This window comes from Schistocerca piceifrons, chromosome 1 (assembly GCF_021461385.2).
Source record: "Schistocerca piceifrons isolate TAMUIC-IGC-003096 chromosome 1, iqSchPice1.1, whole genome shotgun sequence".
In the NCBI taxonomy this organism is placed as follows: Eukaryota; Metazoa; Arthropoda; class Insecta; order Orthoptera; family Acrididae; genus Schistocerca; species Schistocerca piceifrons.
Window position 1 is genome coordinate 395,667,199 of NC_060138.1, and position 18,571 is coordinate 395,685,769.

The 18,571-nt window shown below is 39.6% G+C and overlaps 1 protein-coding gene across 3 annotated transcripts in view; it reads right to left on the bottom strand.

Moving 5' to 3' along the window:
• The window catches only part of LOC124787031 (exocyst complex component 8), a 111,024-nt gene that overhangs the window by 15,031 nt on the left and 77,422 nt on the right, over positions 1 to 18,571 (bottom strand). For 2 of the 3 annotated variants that reach the window (XR_007015968.1, XM_047254308.1), the window contains exon 11: positions 16,297 to 16,515. Coding sequence is in view for 2 of the 3 variants with exons in the window: in XM_047254308.1 (XP_047110264.1) it covers positions 16,297 to 16,515 (219 nt within the window). In the remaining variant the exon portion in view is untranslated. Of the gene's footprint in view, positions 1 to 16,289; positions 16,516 to 18,571 lie in introns of all 3 variants that reach the window. The other variant, XM_047254307.1, reaches the window with a different exon arrangement.

An 18,571-nucleotide genomic window follows, 5' to 3' on the forward strand; every position in this document is an offset into this window, starting at 1 on the left:
TATAAGATGAACATCAACAAAAGCAAAACAAGGATAATGGAATGTAGTCTAATTAAGTTGGGTGATGCTGAGGGAATTAGATTAGGAAATGAGGCACTTAAAGTAGTAAAGGAGTTTTGCTATTTGGGGAGCAAAATAACTGATGATGGTCGAAGTAGAGAGGATATAAAATGTAGGCTGGCAATGGCAAGGAAAGCGTTTCTGAAGAAGAGAAATTTGTTAACATCCAGTATTGATTTAAGTGTCAGGAAGTCATTTCTGAAAGTATTCGTATGGAGTGAAGCCATGTATGGAAATGAAACATGGACGATAAATAATTTAGACAAGAAGAGAATAGAAGCTTTCGAAATGGGGTGCTACAGAAGAATGCTGAAGATAAGATGGGTAGATCACATAACTAATGAGGAAGTATTGAATAGGATTGGGGAGAAGAGAAGTTTGTGGCACAACTTGACCAGAAGAAGGGATCGGTTGGTAGGACATGTTCTGAGGCATCAAGGGATCACCAATTTAGTATTGGAGGGCAGCGTGGAGGGTAAAAATCATAGGGGAGACCAAGAGATGAATACACTAAGCAGATTCAGAAGGATGTAGGTTGCAGTAGGTACTGGGAGATGAAAAAGCTTGCACAGGATAGAGTAGCATGGAGAGCTGCATCAAACCAGTCTCAGGACTGAAGACCACAACAACAACAACATGACTGAGATACGGTGATCCTCATGTCCGTGAAGTGTCCCTTAAGCCAATCTAACACAACTGAGAGGTGCATTATCTTGTTGAAAGAACTGGTCAGCTGCAAGTTTCTGCAAGCGATGTATATGATTGGACAGTAGGTTTCTGCATTAATCACCGCTGAGAGATGATGGGAGACATAACTCAGGCACCATTTCATCTTTTGTTAACATCCCCCATAAGAGAAAACCTGTGCCCCCTGCTTGAAAGGAAATATATTTTGTTGGCAAATTGAATGTATCACATTTTGTGGTTTTTGACAATGCTGAGCTTGTACTGACGTTTATTGTGACTCATCGGCTAATGGCAGTGTTCCTGGACTTATGCTAACCGGCAACCCCCAACACAGAGTAAACCTCTTCACCTCAGAGTAGCACTTGCAACCTACATCCTCAATTATTTGCTGGATGTATTCCAATCTCTGTCTTTCTCTATGGTTTTTGTCCTGTACAGCTCCCTCTAGTACCATGGTAGTCATTTCCTGATATCTTAACAGATGTCCTATCATCCTGTCCCTTCTCCTTTTCAGCTGTGCAGACCCTCCTCATTCCTCACCTTATCAGTCCATCTGATTTTCAACATTCACCTGTAGCACCATATCTCAAATGCTTTGATTCTTTTCTGTTCCAGTTTTCCCACAGTCCGTGTTTCACTACAATACAATGCTGTGCTCCAGATGTACATTCTCTAAAATTTCTTCCTCAAATTAAGGCACATGTTTGATACTACCAGATTTCTCTTGGCCAGAAATGCTCTTTTCTGCCAAGGCTAGTGTGCTTTTGATGTTATCCTTGCTCAGTCCGTAATAATTGGTTATTTTGCTGCCCAGGTAGCGGAATTCCTTAACTTCGTCTACTTCGTGACCATCAATCCTGATGTTACGTTTCTCACGGTTCTCATTTCTGCTACTTCTAATTACTTTCGTCTTTCTTCAATTTACTCTAAATCCATATTCTGTACTCATTAGATTGTTCTCTCCATTCAACATATCATGTAATTCTTCTTTACTTTCACTCAGGATAGCAATGTCATTAGCGAATCACATCATTGATATCTTTTCATCTTGAATTTTAGTCCCACTCCTGAACCTTTCTTTTATTTCCATCATTGCTTCCTCAATGTACAGACTGAACAGTGGGGGGAGGGGGGGAGAACATCCCTGTCTTACATCCTTTTTAAGCTGAGTGCTTTGTTCTTGGTTGTCCATTCTTATTATTCCCTCTTGGCTCTTGTACATATTGAATATTACCCATCTCTCCCTAAAGCTTACTCCTATTTTTCTCAGAATTTTGAACACCTTGCACCATTTTACAATGCCAAAAGTTTTTTCCAGGTCGACAAATCCTACGAACATTTCTTGATTTTTCTTTAGTCTGGTTTCATTATCAACCGCAGGGTCAGAATTGCCTCTCTGGTGCCTGTGCCTTTCCTAAAGTCGAACTGATTGTCATTTAGCACATCTTCAATTTTCCTTTCCAGTCTTCTGTACATTATTCTTGTGTACATTATTCTTGTCAGCAACTTGGATGCATGAGCTTTTAAGCTTACATGTGATAATTCTCACACTTGTCAGCTCTTGCAGTCTTCAGAATTATGTGAATGATATTTTTCCAAAAGTCAGGTGCTGTGCCACCAGACTCACATTCTAGACACCAATGTGAATGGTCTTTTTGTTGCCACTCCTCCAAATGATTTTAGAAATTGTGATGGAATGTTATCTATCCCTTCTGCCTTATTTGATCTGAAGTCCTCCAAAGCTCTCTTAAATTCTGATTTTAGAACTGGATCCCCTACCTCTTCTAAATCAACTCCTATTTCTTCTTCTATATCATTAGACTAATCTTACCCCTCATAATGACCTTCAATGTACTCTGTCCACCTATCCGCTCTCTCCTCTGCATTTAACAGTGGCATTCCCGTTCCACTCTTTATGTTACCACCTGAAACTCTCCCTATCAAACCCACCATTATTGACTAGTGGATTATAGCCTAACATTTTAAAATGGTTTGACAGTGTGCAACTGTTAAAGGCTGATCAGTTAATATTTGCACAGGAATTGTTTCGTACCAAATCCAACAAAGGTAATTAGGATGTCAGGTAGCAATAATCAGTACATACTTTGCTGTTAATATTCTATATCTTTTGTCTTGGCACAGTTGTCGCATAATCATGGTGCACAAATAGACACTTAAACACATTAAACAAATCACTCAATTAACGCCACTTATGTATTTGCTGGAGGTCAGCCATTAAACAATTGTAAAAGCAGTTGGCCATATTGCCAAAATCCACCCTGCTCGCTTAGCAGTCAATAACTTACTTGCTCAGAATCTCAACACTGAATACTTTCTGGCATACTGGGTGCTTGACTATCGATAGTACCTGCTGCGACCTGTGTGAGGCAAGATATAATGTTGTCAATAAGTAAGGGGCAGTTGATTCCTTCACATCCTTCCTTTTAATGTCACTGAAGGTTGTTCTGACTTTCCTGTATGCTGTGTCAGTCCTTCCGACAATCATTTCTTCAAAGTTTTCATCTTAGCTTCCCTGCACTTCCTATTCATTTCATTCCTCAGTGACTTGTATTTCTGTATTCCTGAATTTCCCTGAATATTTTTGAACTTTCTTCTTTCATTTATTAACTGAAGTATTTCTTCTATTAGCCATGCTTTCTTCACAGTTACTTTCTTTGTACTTATGTTTTCCTTTACAACTTCTGTGACTGTCCTTTTTAGAGATGTCCATTCCTCTTCAACTGTACAGCTATTCCTTATTGCACTATGTATAGCCTCAGAGAACTTCAAGTGTCTCTCTTCATTTCTTAGTACTTCAGTATCTTACTTCTTTGTGTATTGACTGTTCGCGACTAATCTCTTGAACTTCAGCCTGCTCTTCATCACTATTACTGTCATTATCACGTTGCCGCCATGCCAACAGACTTTTAGTGGCAGCACTTGCACCTAAATCGAGGTACTGGTAGTAAACCCGTGATATGATGGCATGTGAAAAGCCTTCTGCCTGCAAAACCTCAGAGAGAGTGTGTCCCATGTATTGGGCACCCACAATCTGACCACAATGAAATGTATTAAAATTGTGTCTCTTGTTCATCCTGCCTCTGCCTGTCATGTCAATGACCAATGCAAGATTTGACAGCATCCTAGTCATGTGTCACACTGAACTATTCTTTTAGCGTATTAATCACTGTGATACTGTGTTACTATTGTAAGTGCTGCACTTTACTATTGACTGTGGTCTTTCATACAATAGCTTTGATGTTATGTGAGCCCATAAGGAACACGAAATATGCTATCATCTGATCTGTTTTTATCTTACGGCCTGTGATGATGCTCTATGACCAAAATCAGTACACATATAGGTTTATTATAAAGGGCTGATGGTTAATAATGCATTTTCTCATTTTGTCCAGAGTAAAGAGGAGGCAATGCAAAAGGTCAGGGGTCTATTAATTGTTGGCAGTTCAAATGTATGGCAAATGATGTTACCTCTTAGGGAAATGCAGCAAGGGACAGGAAAGGACACCAGGTGCATTCGATGTGTATGCCTGGAAGCCTCATTTGGTATGTTGAAAAGGCTATTACTGCAACCACTGAGGGAACAGGACAACAAACTACAGATCATGGCACATGTTGCAACAAATGATGCCTGTCATCTGGGCTCTGAGGTATAATACTTGGGTCATTTCAACAACTGGCATAGAAGGCTGAGAAGATAAGCCTTGCGCATAGAGTTTCAACAAAGTTCACAATTTGCAGTATTGTCCCAAGAATTGATTGTGGGCCTTTGGTTCCAAGTTGAGTGGAAGGACTGAAACAGAGGCTTCAAAGGTTCTGTGACAAGATAGGCTGCAACTTCCTGGAATTGCACCATATGGTTGACAACTGTAGGGTCCCCCTAAATGGGTCACGTGTGCACTACAGATCAGAGGCTGCTTCTCAGGTGGCTGACTAAGTGGAGTGCATGCCAGGGTTTTTTAGGTTACGTGACTCTTCAGCCAATACAGATAACAATATCTGTAGAAAACACAGAAGTATCAGTATAAGATCAAAAGAAATAATCCTAATGGTTAACTGCACAAGCATTCGCACAAATTGCCAGAGTCTGAAACACTCCTGAAAAGCAGTGAACCTCACATAATACTAGGTACAGAGAGCTGGTTGAAACCTGAAATTAACAGCAGTGAGATTTTTGGGGGAAATATAAGTGTATATCAAAAGGATAGGCAAATGGAAAATGGAGGTGGTGTATTTGTCACAGTAGACAAGAAACTCAAATCCACCAAGATATAAATTGAGACTGCATGTGACATTGTTTTGACAAGACTCAGTATCGGGGTAGGCATAAAATGATAATTGGATCCTGTCATCCACCAGAGACACTCATCTCCTGATGTAAACAAAAACTTTAGAGAAAATTTCAGTTCACTTGTAAATTCCCCAATCATACTGTAATCATCAGTGGAGACTAATCATCCAACAATCAATTGGGGTAATTACAGTTTTGTTAGTGGTGTATGTGATAAGATATCCTGTAAAACATTACTAAATGCCTTCTCTGAAAACTACCTAGAACACATAGTTTAGAAACCCTCTCATGATGGAAATATATTGGAACCAGTGGCAACAAACAGACCTGATCTATTTGAGTATGTACACGTCGAAAGTGGTGTCAGTGACCATGATGTAGTTGTAGCAGCAATGATTACCAAAGTACAAAGGAAAACTAAAACAAGCAGAATATATATATGCGTTCAGTAAACTAGATAAAAAATCAGTAGTGTCATACATCAATGAGAAATCTGAAATTTTCAGCACAGGGCAGGAACAAGTAAAGGAAATATGGTTCAAGTTCAAAAGAATAGTTGACCATGCACTGGATAGATATGTACTCGGTAGAACAGTTCATAATGGGTAAGACCCTCTGTGGTATAGTCACTGTAAAGAAACCTCTAAAGAAAAGAGAGACTACTGCATTATAGGCATAAAACAAAGCATAGGACTATAGATAGAGATGCTGAATGAAACACATTTAGCTGTCAAGAAAGTAATATGTGAAGCCTTTTATGACTACAAAGCAGGATATTGTCAAATGATCTTCCACAAAAACCAAATAAATTCTGGCCATATGTAAAGGCTATTTGGTGGCACCAAAGTTAGCATTCAGTCCAGTCCCTGGCGAGCGAGACAGGAACTGAAACCTGGGGTAGCAAAGCAAAAGCTGAAATGCTAACTCTGTTTTGAAACATGCCTTTGCAAAAAGAACTCAGGAGAATTGCCCCAACTGAATCCTCCTATCACCAAAAAGATGATTGAAATAAGTATTAGTGTCAATGGTGTTGAGAAACAGCTGAAATAGTTAAAATTGAACACAGCTCCACAGCCCGATGGAATACCTATCAGATTCTATGCTAAATTTGTGGCTGAGTTAGCCCCGCTTCTAAATATATCTTAGATCCCTCAAACAAAAAATGTTACCCAGTTGTTGGAAAAATATGCAGGTCACACTAATCTGTAACAAAATTAGTAGAAGTCATCCACGAAACTACCGTCCAGTATACTTGACCTCTATTTGTTGAAGAATCTTAGAACGTATTCTGAGCTCAAACACAATGAAGATACCTCAAACAGAATGACCTCCTCCATGCTAACCGCACAGATTCCGAAAACATTGCCCATGTGAAACCCAAATGACAAATTTTTTGCATGACATAATGAAAGATTTGGATGCAGTAGTTCTCAATTTTCTAAAAGCATTTGACTCAGTACCAGCCCTACACTTATCATCAAATGTATGATCAAATGTGCTATCAAGTGAAATTTCTGACTGCATGGAGGACTTATTGGTAGAGAGGATATGGCATGTTATCTTGGATGGAGTCATTGTCAGATGTAGAAGTAACTTCAGGTGTGCCCCGGGAAGTGTGTTGGGACCACTGCTGTTCACATTGTATATCGATGACCTTGCAGACAATATTAATAGTACAAACAGGCTTTTGCAGATGATGCAGCTATCTATAGTGAAGTACTGTCCAAAATAAGCTGCATAAATATTCAGTCAGATCTTGAAAAGATTTCAAAGTGGTGCAAAGATTGGCAACTTGCTTTAAATGTTCAAAAATTTAAAACTGTGTACTTCACAAAACTGAAAAAACACAGCATTCTAATACTATAATACCAAAGAGTCACTGCTGGAATCAGCCAACTCATAAAATAAATGGGAGCAACACTTTGCACGTACATGAAATGGAATGATTACATAAGCTCAGTTATGGGTCAAGCAGGTGGCAGACATTGGTTTAATGGCAGAATACTGGACAAGTGCAATTAGTCTACAAAGGAGATTGCTTACAAATCACTTGTGTGAAAGGTTCTAGAATGTATATACGGTTCTTTGGCAAGACTTTGGATGCTGTCTTGAAAATTCCACAATATTTCATTGGCGCAACTGACCTGACATCTTCAGGTATGGCGAACATACTGCTCAGACTGTGACCGAAGCCTCCTATTTATGATCAATCAGAGCAGAAACTACACAGGCATGAAAGTGCCAAATTTCAGTGACCAATAGCACAGAAATGCAAATCAATAGCAAGAGATGCAGCTATGCTGCTCGTCAGATGGTGAACACACATGCAGAGGCTATCAGTCGTACTGTGCACTGCCATTGGCCATCCCAGTACTCTCTGTTGGGAGCCATCTGCTGGAATATGTGTCCAGGCTGGCATGTGACCATCCTCACCACTGTCAACCTAATATCTATGTCCCCACCACAGCATCATCCCTCATACAACCAACAGTTCTAGAATATTGCTCAAGTGTGTGTAACGGGTGATATTGAACGTATACAGAGAAGGTCAGCACAAACGGTCACAGGTTTGTTTGAACGTAGGAGAGTGTCACAGAGATACTGAAAAAACTGAATTGTCAGACTCTTGAAGATAGGCTTAAACTGCCCTGATTAAGCCTACTAACAAAATTTCAAGAATCTGTTTTAAATGACGACTCTAGTAATACACTACAACCCACTATCTATTGCACACATAAGGATCGTGAAGGTAAGATATGAATAATTACAGCACTCATGGAGGCATTCAAACAATCATTTTTTCCCGTGCTCCATATTTGAATGGAATGGGAATAAACCATAGTAACTGGTACAATGGGCTGTATCCTCTGTCATGCATTTTGCTGTGGTTTTCAGAGCACAGATACAGATGTTAGTACTATTCTATTCTGTGTGATAATGGAACATTCTTTCCCAATGCAAAAACAATCTCTAATTACACTAGTCATGAAAGACAAGAAAGAATCAAAAAATTTCACTACTTTCTCTCTGTCACTTCAGAGGGAATAGAAGCAAGCTACTAATTTTTACAAAGACGAGAGAGGATAACAGAATGAAAAGGAACAAAACATCAGCACTGAGAAGCGAAACAAGAATTATTATTAGATAGATAACTGGTAAAATTGCTGAATTTTTTATTTTTCTGTACCAACTACAGAAACAGAAGAACAGTTACCAGTTTCAGAGTTGAAACACTGTTATTAGATCCAGCAAGACAGAGTGAAAGAAAACATTTTCAAAATTCAATGCAAATCCATACATAATAAGGTTCATATCAAACACAATAAAAATCAAATCTTATCACTGTGGCAGAATTAGTACAAAAATATAAAAACTGTACTGTGGCAAAAGCAGACTAGTGTAAAACATAGATAAATTGTTCAAATAGGCTGCCGGATGTCATGAAGAAACCTGTAGGTACAAATTACTAGTGTAGTGAGTGAAAAAAAAAATCAGTTAAAAACCACATACGATAGAACATATAATAACAAATGTATTAAAAGAAGGTGTACAGATGGGAAACTTGCAGTTTTCTTAACATATTTGGAACTTTAAATAGGGTGTATTTTTTAGTTTATCACAATCTGCTGGTTTCAGCCTGCATGCCCATTAATAATTTATCAGTATCTGCAGATAATTTATATAACAACGTGTGTAAAATCTAAATTATTTGCATTCTTACACATTCTCTCTAGTAACTGATCACTTTCAATTAATAATTTCATAAAAATTGTGGACAGGAATTTTTTTTTATTATTCCTTTTTTGAGCAATCAGTCGTAACTGCTCTGATGCAGCCCATCACAAATTATTCTTCTGCACTAACCTATTCAATCCAGAGCAGCACTTGCAGCCTAATTCCTCAATTATTAGCTGGATTTATACTAATCTCTGTCTTCCACTACAGTTTTTATCCTCTACAACTCTATGTAATTCATGGAGGTTACTCTCTGGTTCCTTAACACACGTCCTTTCATCCTGTCCCTTCTTGTCAAGGTTTTTGCCTGCTTCACCAATTCTGTGGAGAACCTCCTCATTCCTTATCTTATCTGTCCACTTGATTTTCAACATTATTCTGTAGCACCACATCTCAAACACTTTGATTCTCTTCTGTTCTGATTTTCTCACTGTCCATACTGAGCTGCAAACATGCTTGCTCAGAAATTTCTTCCTCAAATTAAGGTCTACGCATATTTCACTTTGCCAGATATACCTTCTTTGCATGTGCCAGTCCACTTTTTATCTCCTAACTTCATCCACCATGGGTTATTTTTCTTCCAAGATAGCTGAATTCCTTAACTTTGTCTTCTTTGTGTCCACCATTTTGATATTAAGTTTCTCACTATTCTCTTTTCTGCTGCTTCTCATTAGTGTAGTCATTAGATTATTCATTCCACTCAACACATACCGCAATACTACTTCACAGTCACTGAGGATAGCAATTTCATGAGTGAATCTTATCACTGTTATCCTTTCCTGAATTTTTATCCCACTCTTAAAACTTTTTTTTTTTCTGTCTCTGCTTCTTTGATGTATAGATTGCACTGCAGTAACAAATGACTGCATCCCTGCCTTACACGCTTTTTAATCCAAGCACTTCATTCCTGATCTTCAGTCTTATTGTTCCCCCTTGGTTCTTCTTCATTAGATATATTGCCCACCTTTCCCTACAGCTTACTCCAACTTTTTTCAAAAGTTTAGAGCACCTTGCACTATTTTTCATTGTCATTTTTTTTCTTTTTATGTTGGTAAATGCTATAACAGTGTTTTGATTTTTCTTCATCTATATCTACATACATACTCTGCAATCCACCATACGGTGCATGGCGGAGGGTACCTCATACCACAACTAGCATCTTCTCTCCCTGTTCCACTCCCAAACAGAACAAGGGAAACAAGCCCTAATCTCTCTTATCTTATCTTTGTAGTCTTTCCGCGAAATGTAAGTTGGCGGCAGTAAAATTGTACTGCAGTCAGCCTCAAATGCTGGTTCTCTAAATTTCCTCAGTAGCAATTCACGAAAAGAACACCTCCTTTCCTCTAGAGATTCACACCTGAGTTCCTGAAGCATTTCCGTAACACTCACGTGATGATCAAACCTACCAGTAAAAAATCTAGCAGCCCGCCTCTGAACTGCTTCTATGTACTCCCTCAATCCGACCTGATAGGGATCCCAAATGCTCAAGCAGTACTCAAAAATGGGTCATATTAGTGTTTTATAAGTGGTCTCCTTTACAGATGAACCACATCTTCCCAAAGTTCTACCAATGAACCGAAGACGACTATCCGCCTTCCCCACAACTGTGATTACATGCTCGTCTCACTTCATATTGCTCTGCCATGTTACGCCCAAATATTTAATCGACGTGACTGTGTCAAGCGCTACACTACTAATGGAGTATTCAAACATTACGGGATTCTTTTTCCTATTCATCTGCATTAATTTACATTTAGAGTTAGCTGCCATTCTTTACACCAATCACAAATCCTGTCCAAGTCATCTTGTATCCTCCTACAGTCACTCAACAACACCTTCCCGTACACCACAGCATCATCAGCAAACAGCCGCACATTGCTGTCCGCCCTATCCAAAAGATCATTTATGTAGATAGGAAACAACAGCAGACCTACCACACTTCCCTGGGGCACTCCAGATGATACCCTCACCTCCGATGAACACTCACCATAGAGGACAACGTACTGTGTTCTATTACTTAAGAAGTCTTCGAGCCACTCACATACTTGGGAACCAATCCCATATGCTCGCACCTTAGTTTGGAGTCTGCAGTGGGGCACCGAGTCAAACAATTTCCGGAAGTCAAGGAATATGGCATCCGTCTGATACCCTTCATCCATGGTTTGCAAGATATCATGTGAAAAAATGGCGAGTTGCGTTTTGCAGGAGCGATGCTTTCTAAAGCCGTGCTGATACATGGACAGCAACTTCTCTGTCTCAAGGAAATTCATTACATTCGAACTGAGAATATGTTCAAGAATCCTGCAACAAACCGAAGTTCAGGATATTGGTCTGTAATTTTGAGGATCCATCCTTCTACCCTTCTTATATACAGGCGTCACCTGCACTTTTTTCCAGTCGCTTGGGACTTTACGTTGGGCAAGAGATTCGCGATAAATGCAAGCTAAGTAAAGAGCCAATGCAGTAGAGTACTCTCTGTAAAACCGAATTGGAATGCCATCAGGACCTGGCAATTTATTTATTTTCAACCCATTCAGCTGCTTCACAACCCCAGGAATGTCTATCACTATGTCCTCCATACGGGAATCTGTACGAGACTCAAATGGTGGTATGTTTGTACGATCCTCCTGTATGAAAGATTTCTCAAATGCTAAATTTAAAATTTCAGCTTTCGTTTTGCTGTCTTCTGTTGCCAGGCCAGACTGATCAGTGAGTGACTGGATGGAAGCCTTCGACCCGCTTACCGATTTTACGTAAGACCAGAATTTCCTTGGGTTTTCAGCAAGATCTTTTGCTAAGGTATGACGGTGGTAGTGGTTGAATGCTTCGCGCATTGCTCTTTTTACAGCAGCACGAATCTCTACTAACTTTTGCCTGTCCTCATTCTCCCAATCTTTCTTGTGCCGCGAGCGCAACTGCCTTTGCTTCCTGAGCATTCTCCGAATTGCTTCCACTATCAAAGGCAATGTCAAAACTGTCTCTCTGCTTTTACCTTTCCTAAAGCCAAACTGACTGTCATATAACAATTCCTCAATTTTATTATCCATTATTATGTATACTGTTCTAGTCAGCAGCTTGGGTCCAAGAGCTGTTAAGCTGATTGTGCAGTAATTCTTACACTTATCTGCCCTTGCAATCTTTGGAATTGTCGTGGATGATATTTTTCCAGAAGTCTGATGGTACATCATTAATCTCATTACATTCTATACGCCGACTTGATTTAGTCATTTGGTTGCCAACTTCACCAATAATTTTTGAAATTCTAGTGGAATGTTATCCATCACTTCAGCCTTATTTGACCTTGAATCTTCCAAAGCTCTTTTACACTGAAGCATCAAAGAAACCAGTATACACACACGTGTTCAGACACAGAGATATATATAAACAAGCAGAACACAGCACTGCAGTCAGCAACACCTATATAAGACAACAAGTGCCTGGTGCAGTTATTAAATCGGATACTGGTGCTACAATGACAGGCCATCAAGATTTAAGGGGGTTTGAAAGTGGTGTTATAGTCGGCGCATGAGCGATGGGACACAGCTTCTCTGAGGTAGCGATGAAATGGTGAATTTCCCGTATGACCACTTCCTGAGTGTACCATGAATATCAGGCATCCAGTAAAACATCAAATCTCTGACATCGCTGTGGCCGGAAAAAGATCCTGCAAAAACGGGACCAACGACAACTGATAAGAATCGTTCAACATGACAGAAGTGCAACCATTCTGCAAATTGCAGCAGATTTAAATGCTGGGCAACCAACAAGTGTCAGTGTGCAAAACATTCACCGATATGAGTTTTTGGAGCCAAAGGTCCACTCATGTAACCTTGATGACTGCAAGACACAAAGCTTTACACCTCGCCTGGGCCCGTCAACACTGACATTGGAATGTTGATAGCTGGAAACATGTTGCATGGTCAGACAAGCCTCTTTTCAAGTTTTATTGAGTGGATGGACATGTACGGGTAGGGAAACACCCTCATGAATACATGGACTCTGCATGTCACCAGGGGACTGTTCAAGCTGGTGGAGGCTCTATAATAACGTGAGGTGTGTGCAGCTGAAGTGATATAGGACCCCTGATACGCCTCAATATGACTCTGACAGCTGACACGTACGTAAGCATCCTGTCTGATCACCTGCACCCATTCTTGTCCATTATGTATTCCGATGGACTTGGGCAATTCCAGCAGGACAATGCGACACTCCACACTTCCAGAATTGCTACAGAGTGACTCCAGGGACGGTCTTCTGAGTTTAAGCACTTCTGCTGGCCACTAAACTCCCCAGACATGAACATTATTGAGCGTCTCTGGGATGCCTTGCAATGTGCTGTTCACAAGAGATCTCCGCCCCCCTTGTACTCTTATGGATTAATGGACATCATTGGTGTTAATTCCCTCTAGCACTACTTCAGACATTAGTCAAGTCCATGCCTCTTCATGCTGTGGCACTTCTGCATGCTCGAGGGGGTTTTACATGATGTTAGGCAGATGTACCAGTTTCTTTGGCTATTCAGTGTAAATTCTGATTCTAATACTGTATCCCCTATCTTTCGCTTATTGACTCCTGTCTCTTTTTCTATCTCTTCTTCTATCACATCACCAGACAAGTCCTCCCCCTCATAGAGGTCTTCAATGTGCTCTTTCCACCTATACGCTCTCTCCTCTGCATTTCATAGTGGAGTACCTGTTGCACACTTAATGTTACCACCCTTCCTTTTATTTTTGCCACAGGTTGTTTCAACTTTTCTATATGCTGAGTCAGTCCTCTTGACGGTCATTTCTTTTTCCATTTCTTCGCATTTTTTCTACAGCCTTTTCACCTTGGTTTCCCTGCACTTCCTATTTATTTCATTCCGTCTTTTCCTGAACATTTTCCATTTTCTTCTTTCATAAATCAATGGAAGTATGGTATTTCTTTTCTTCTTTTACCCAAGCTTTCTTCAGAATTAGCATCCTAGTAATTATGTCTGAGTCTCCAACATCTGTGACTGCCCTCTACAGAGATGTCCATTCCTCTTCAGCTGAACTGACTACACTGGTTATCCCACTGCAGTACCCACATCTGTAGTGAACTTCAATCATGTCTCATGATTCTACAGTACTTTGTTATCCTACTTCCTTCCTCACTGATTCTTGCAGACAACTGTCTTACACTCCAGTCCACTCTTACCAAATTGTGATCTGAGTCTATATCTCATCCTGGGTATGCCTCACAATCCAATTTCTGATTTCGGAATCTCTGTATGTCCATGATGTTATCCACCGGAATCTTCCTGTGTCTCCAGGTTTTATCCACATATATCTCCTCTTCCTCTTGTGATTCTTGACCAGAACATTTGTTAATACCATCTGAAATTAATTGCAGGACTCAATTAGTCTTTCTCCTCTCTATATTCTCGCTGCCAAGCCCATTTTCTTCTATTCCTTCCCCTATAACCACATTCAAATACCTAATAATTATCATATTTCTATCTCAATTTACATAAAGAATTACCGTCAAATATCCTCATGCAGTTTCTCCTTCCCTTCATCTTCTGTTTATGACATCAGCATGTATATGTGAACTTTCATTGTCGGCATTGGTTTGTTGTCGACTCTCATGAGAACAACCCTATCACTGAACTGTTCACAGTAACTCACTTTCTGCCCTAGTGTCATATTCATAACAAATCCTACAACCTTTATACCACTTTTTTGCAGCTGTTGATATTACCCTATATTTATCTGACGAGAAATCATTATCTTCTTTCTTTTTTCCATTTTACTCCACTGATCCCACCTACATCTAGATTGAGCATTTGCGTCTCCCATTTCAGATTTTCTAGCTTTCTGGTGTTCCATGTACTGGCTTGTAGAATGTTATCCCTTTGTTGGTTATTCCATCTCTTTCTCACCTTCCCCTGGTCAGTCCCATCCCGGAGATCCAAATGGGGGACTAATCCAGAATCTTTTGCCAATGAAGAGATTATCATACCACTTTTTCAATTACAGGCCACAGGTCCTCCAAATACACACCATGTGTCTTTAATGTAATGGATTCCATTGTCTTCTGCATCCTCATGCCGTTGATCACTACCAATTCTTTCACCTTTTATGGGCAGTTCCCATACCAAGGGCAATAGAGTGCTCTGAATCTCTGTCTGTTCTTCTGCTCTCTTTGACAAGACTGTTGGCTAAAGGAGGGTGACTTCTTATGCTGGAAGTCTTCGGCCACCTTTGCTGATGATTTTTATTCAAAACTTAAGTAGTGGCTGCATCTGAACCTGGGACCAAAGACCCCAAGTCTAAGAAATCATTTAAAATATTACAATTTTTAAAGATGTAACAATAATAATAACCCCCCCCCCCCCCCCCAAACACACACACACACACACACACACACACACACACACACACACAGAGGGAGGAGAGAAAATTCAGTCAACGAGTTCACTGCATTTCTCCACTTGACTATGGTATCATTTGACTATGGTATCATTTGACAAAACTTATCATTCCACAGGTTACAATCACGATAAAACATTGGTTTCTAAACTACTGTTTAATGTCTTTGTGACATCAGTTGGTCAATTTTATTACCCATGGTGTATACACTAGTTGTGTCATATAATTCAGATTAAACTGATAATGCACATGTCACAATAGCTGCATTTAACTGATTTAAAGAAATAATAAAAGCTATGTGTGTTATAATCAAACATTATTCATATTTGCCCTAAATTTTCATTTCTCTGTGCTGCACTGCTTGGCAAGGCTGTTGCCAAAATTAGACAAATAATAATGTAGGTTAACAGAGTACATCTAACAGAAAGTATAATTCACATGCAGTAGCTTAGCAATAATACACAGACAGGCAATGAACCAATGATATAAAAAGAACACATAGTAAAATACAAGGGCTGTAAATATTGAGTGCCCTACTATGCAGAGTAAAAATGCCGCATCAGGTGATCGGCGGCCTCGGAAGAGCTCATCTTTGGAAACAGGTCAAAGACATAACGATTCATCTCTGGTGAGATGCCACAACTGCAATAAAAGCCTGACATTGTGTTTCTGACAAGGTAATGTAAGTTATCATGTGACATGATAGGGCGATCGTAACACATTCTCACTGCGGGGTTCACTTAATACTTGACAACATTCTGATGCATTTTTGCCAAGAGCAATCTCGACTTTAATCCACAAATATTGACCACCTTTTGAAAACATACTTTAGAGTAGAGAAATCAACACTCTTCATTTCAGTGCCACACAGCAACTACTCTCTCAACTGGATGCCCCTCAAATACATACTACACATCAAATAACAACACCTGCTGACTGCTACCATAACCTATTTGTGCATGCCAAGTATCCTGTGAGTGTATGCACTACATTTTCATTACTTTATTTACAGCCCTTGTAGCACAACAAACTGATTTATTAATATATAATATGCCTGATTACAAAGTAAATATAGCTTTCAAGGAAATGCCAGAAAACACAGTTACCTGTTACCTGTGACTCGAGATTCTCAATCCCGATTTCGGACATTTCCTGCAAGAAACGCTGTAGACCTGCTTTGTTCTGCAGGTTAGTTGGACGCCAACGGTCTTCAACAGCACGCATCTTCACAGCATCTACTAATTTTTCTCGTGTCTCACGCAACAGTCGCACTAGAGGCTGACGCAGCTGGCCATCCAATTGATAACGTAAATCCAGGCCTAGTTCACACAGCTATGATGAGGAAAAAGCACTCTAAGAGAAGTGAACCACATAAATAAAACTATGAAGAGTCAATATAACATAAACAGTATGTAAAATTGTTCATGGCCAATGAAATTAGACAATGAGCAGCAACTCAATATGATATTGCTCTAACTAACGGATGACAGGCTCTTGGAAGGTAGCTCCCCACTGCTCTCTGGGGGTTTTTATGTGGAGGATGTCAAATAAATGCTCGATATTTGGAGAAATATTTTGAAATTCTTCATAAAACCCCACACATCAAACAAATACCAGAAATTTCTTCTACAATATCTGGACACAGCATCTTATTAGGGCAACATCACTCTTGAGGAATTTAATTCCACTAAAAATGCACGTTTTCAATAAGAACCCTGGTAGAGTTTCATACTAGCTACCACCAAGTGTAGGAAACTCAGTGGATCAGCCTCTCCAATGAGGAATAATTCCACACAAGCATGGAAGGAAGAGAGAGAGGTGGACGAGAGAGAGAGAGAGAGAGAGAGAGAGAGAGAGAGAGAGAGAGAGAGAGAAAGACCAGGGATAGATAAAGAGCTCTGAAGAACTATGCTCAAAAAGTAAGAATTTTATCACCCTGTCTGTTGACCAAGCCCTCCTCTGTTACATGAAACGTTATCTACTCATATACAGTCATTATTATTACTTAGTTTTATAACTGTCTTAATGTTGCACCTGTACTGAATCCAAATTTCTCACTGGTCAGTAAGATTTGACAATTGTTTCACACAATTTTTAAGAGCCACTAATAATTACATTCATGAGACAGATATGATGACCACACTACCCACGGTTAATACGATTTCATTTACTTATTCTCTGCACATACAGAATACCATAATTTGAAGAATCTTAAAAATCTGCACAACACTAGGGTAAGAACATACAATGATAAAGTAAAGGGTTCTCAGCTTCACACAGTTGGTATTTATATGAATGAAATAAAATCTGCAGAAGCTCTGTTTCTTTATTCCCTTTCTTAATTAGCAGTGTGCATTCTGCAGTCAAATTGAAGCAAAGCAAGCACTGTATCGTGTGTAAGATACAGAGGCAAGCAAGTGTGCCGGGATTTACTCCAGTTCTGTGACGGATCGCGTATTTGTGGTAAAAATGGATTGCTTGGAATTCACCAATGTAACTGCTGGTGTGCCGTCCTTGAGAATTACAAATCCACTTGGCAAGTGGTGACTATTATTTCCACATTATTTTTTCATGACAGTAGCGCCACATCACCTAAATGCATCGTGTGTAGCGTGCAAGTATTGCACCACAATTAAGTATGAAATTAAAAATTTACATTGAAAACTTTGTTAAAATATAGTTTAGAATAATAATGTTCCAAATATAAAGTTTTATGAAACTTCTTGGCAGATTAAAACTCTCTGCTGGACTGAGACACGAACTCGGAACCTTTGCCTTTCGCGGGCAAGTGCTCTACCAACTGAGCTACCCAAGCACGACTCACGCCCCATTCTCACAGTTTTACTTCTGCCAGTACCTCATCTCCTACCATCCAAACTTTACAGAAGCTCTCCTGCGAACCTTGCAGAACTAGCACTCCTGAAAGAAAGGATATTGTGGAGACATGGCTTAGCCGCAACCTGGGGGATGTTTCCAGAATGAGATTTTCACTCTGCTGTTCGAGTCTCGGTCCGGTACACAGTTTAAATCTGCCAGGAAGTTTCATATCAGCACACACTCCGCTGCAGAGTGAAAATCTCATTCTGGTAAGGTTTTATGTACCTACACTTAATACTTAATAGTTTATGTAAAATGGTGGTTTTAAGAGAAAGTTAAGTGCACTAAATAACAAAGCTAGAAAGCCAGAATTTGGTCAGAATGTGCATACAGAGCTTATAAATAAGTGGTGCAAGTTTCAAGCCCATAGAACAAAAAATTAACACTGGAATCCACATTTTAGGAAAAATCAAAGGCGCTAAAATTGGACTTAGACATGTAAAAATTTGGTTCACCCCAAAAATCACAACTGAGAGACCTCATTAAACTACCTCTTATAGTTTTTCAGTAA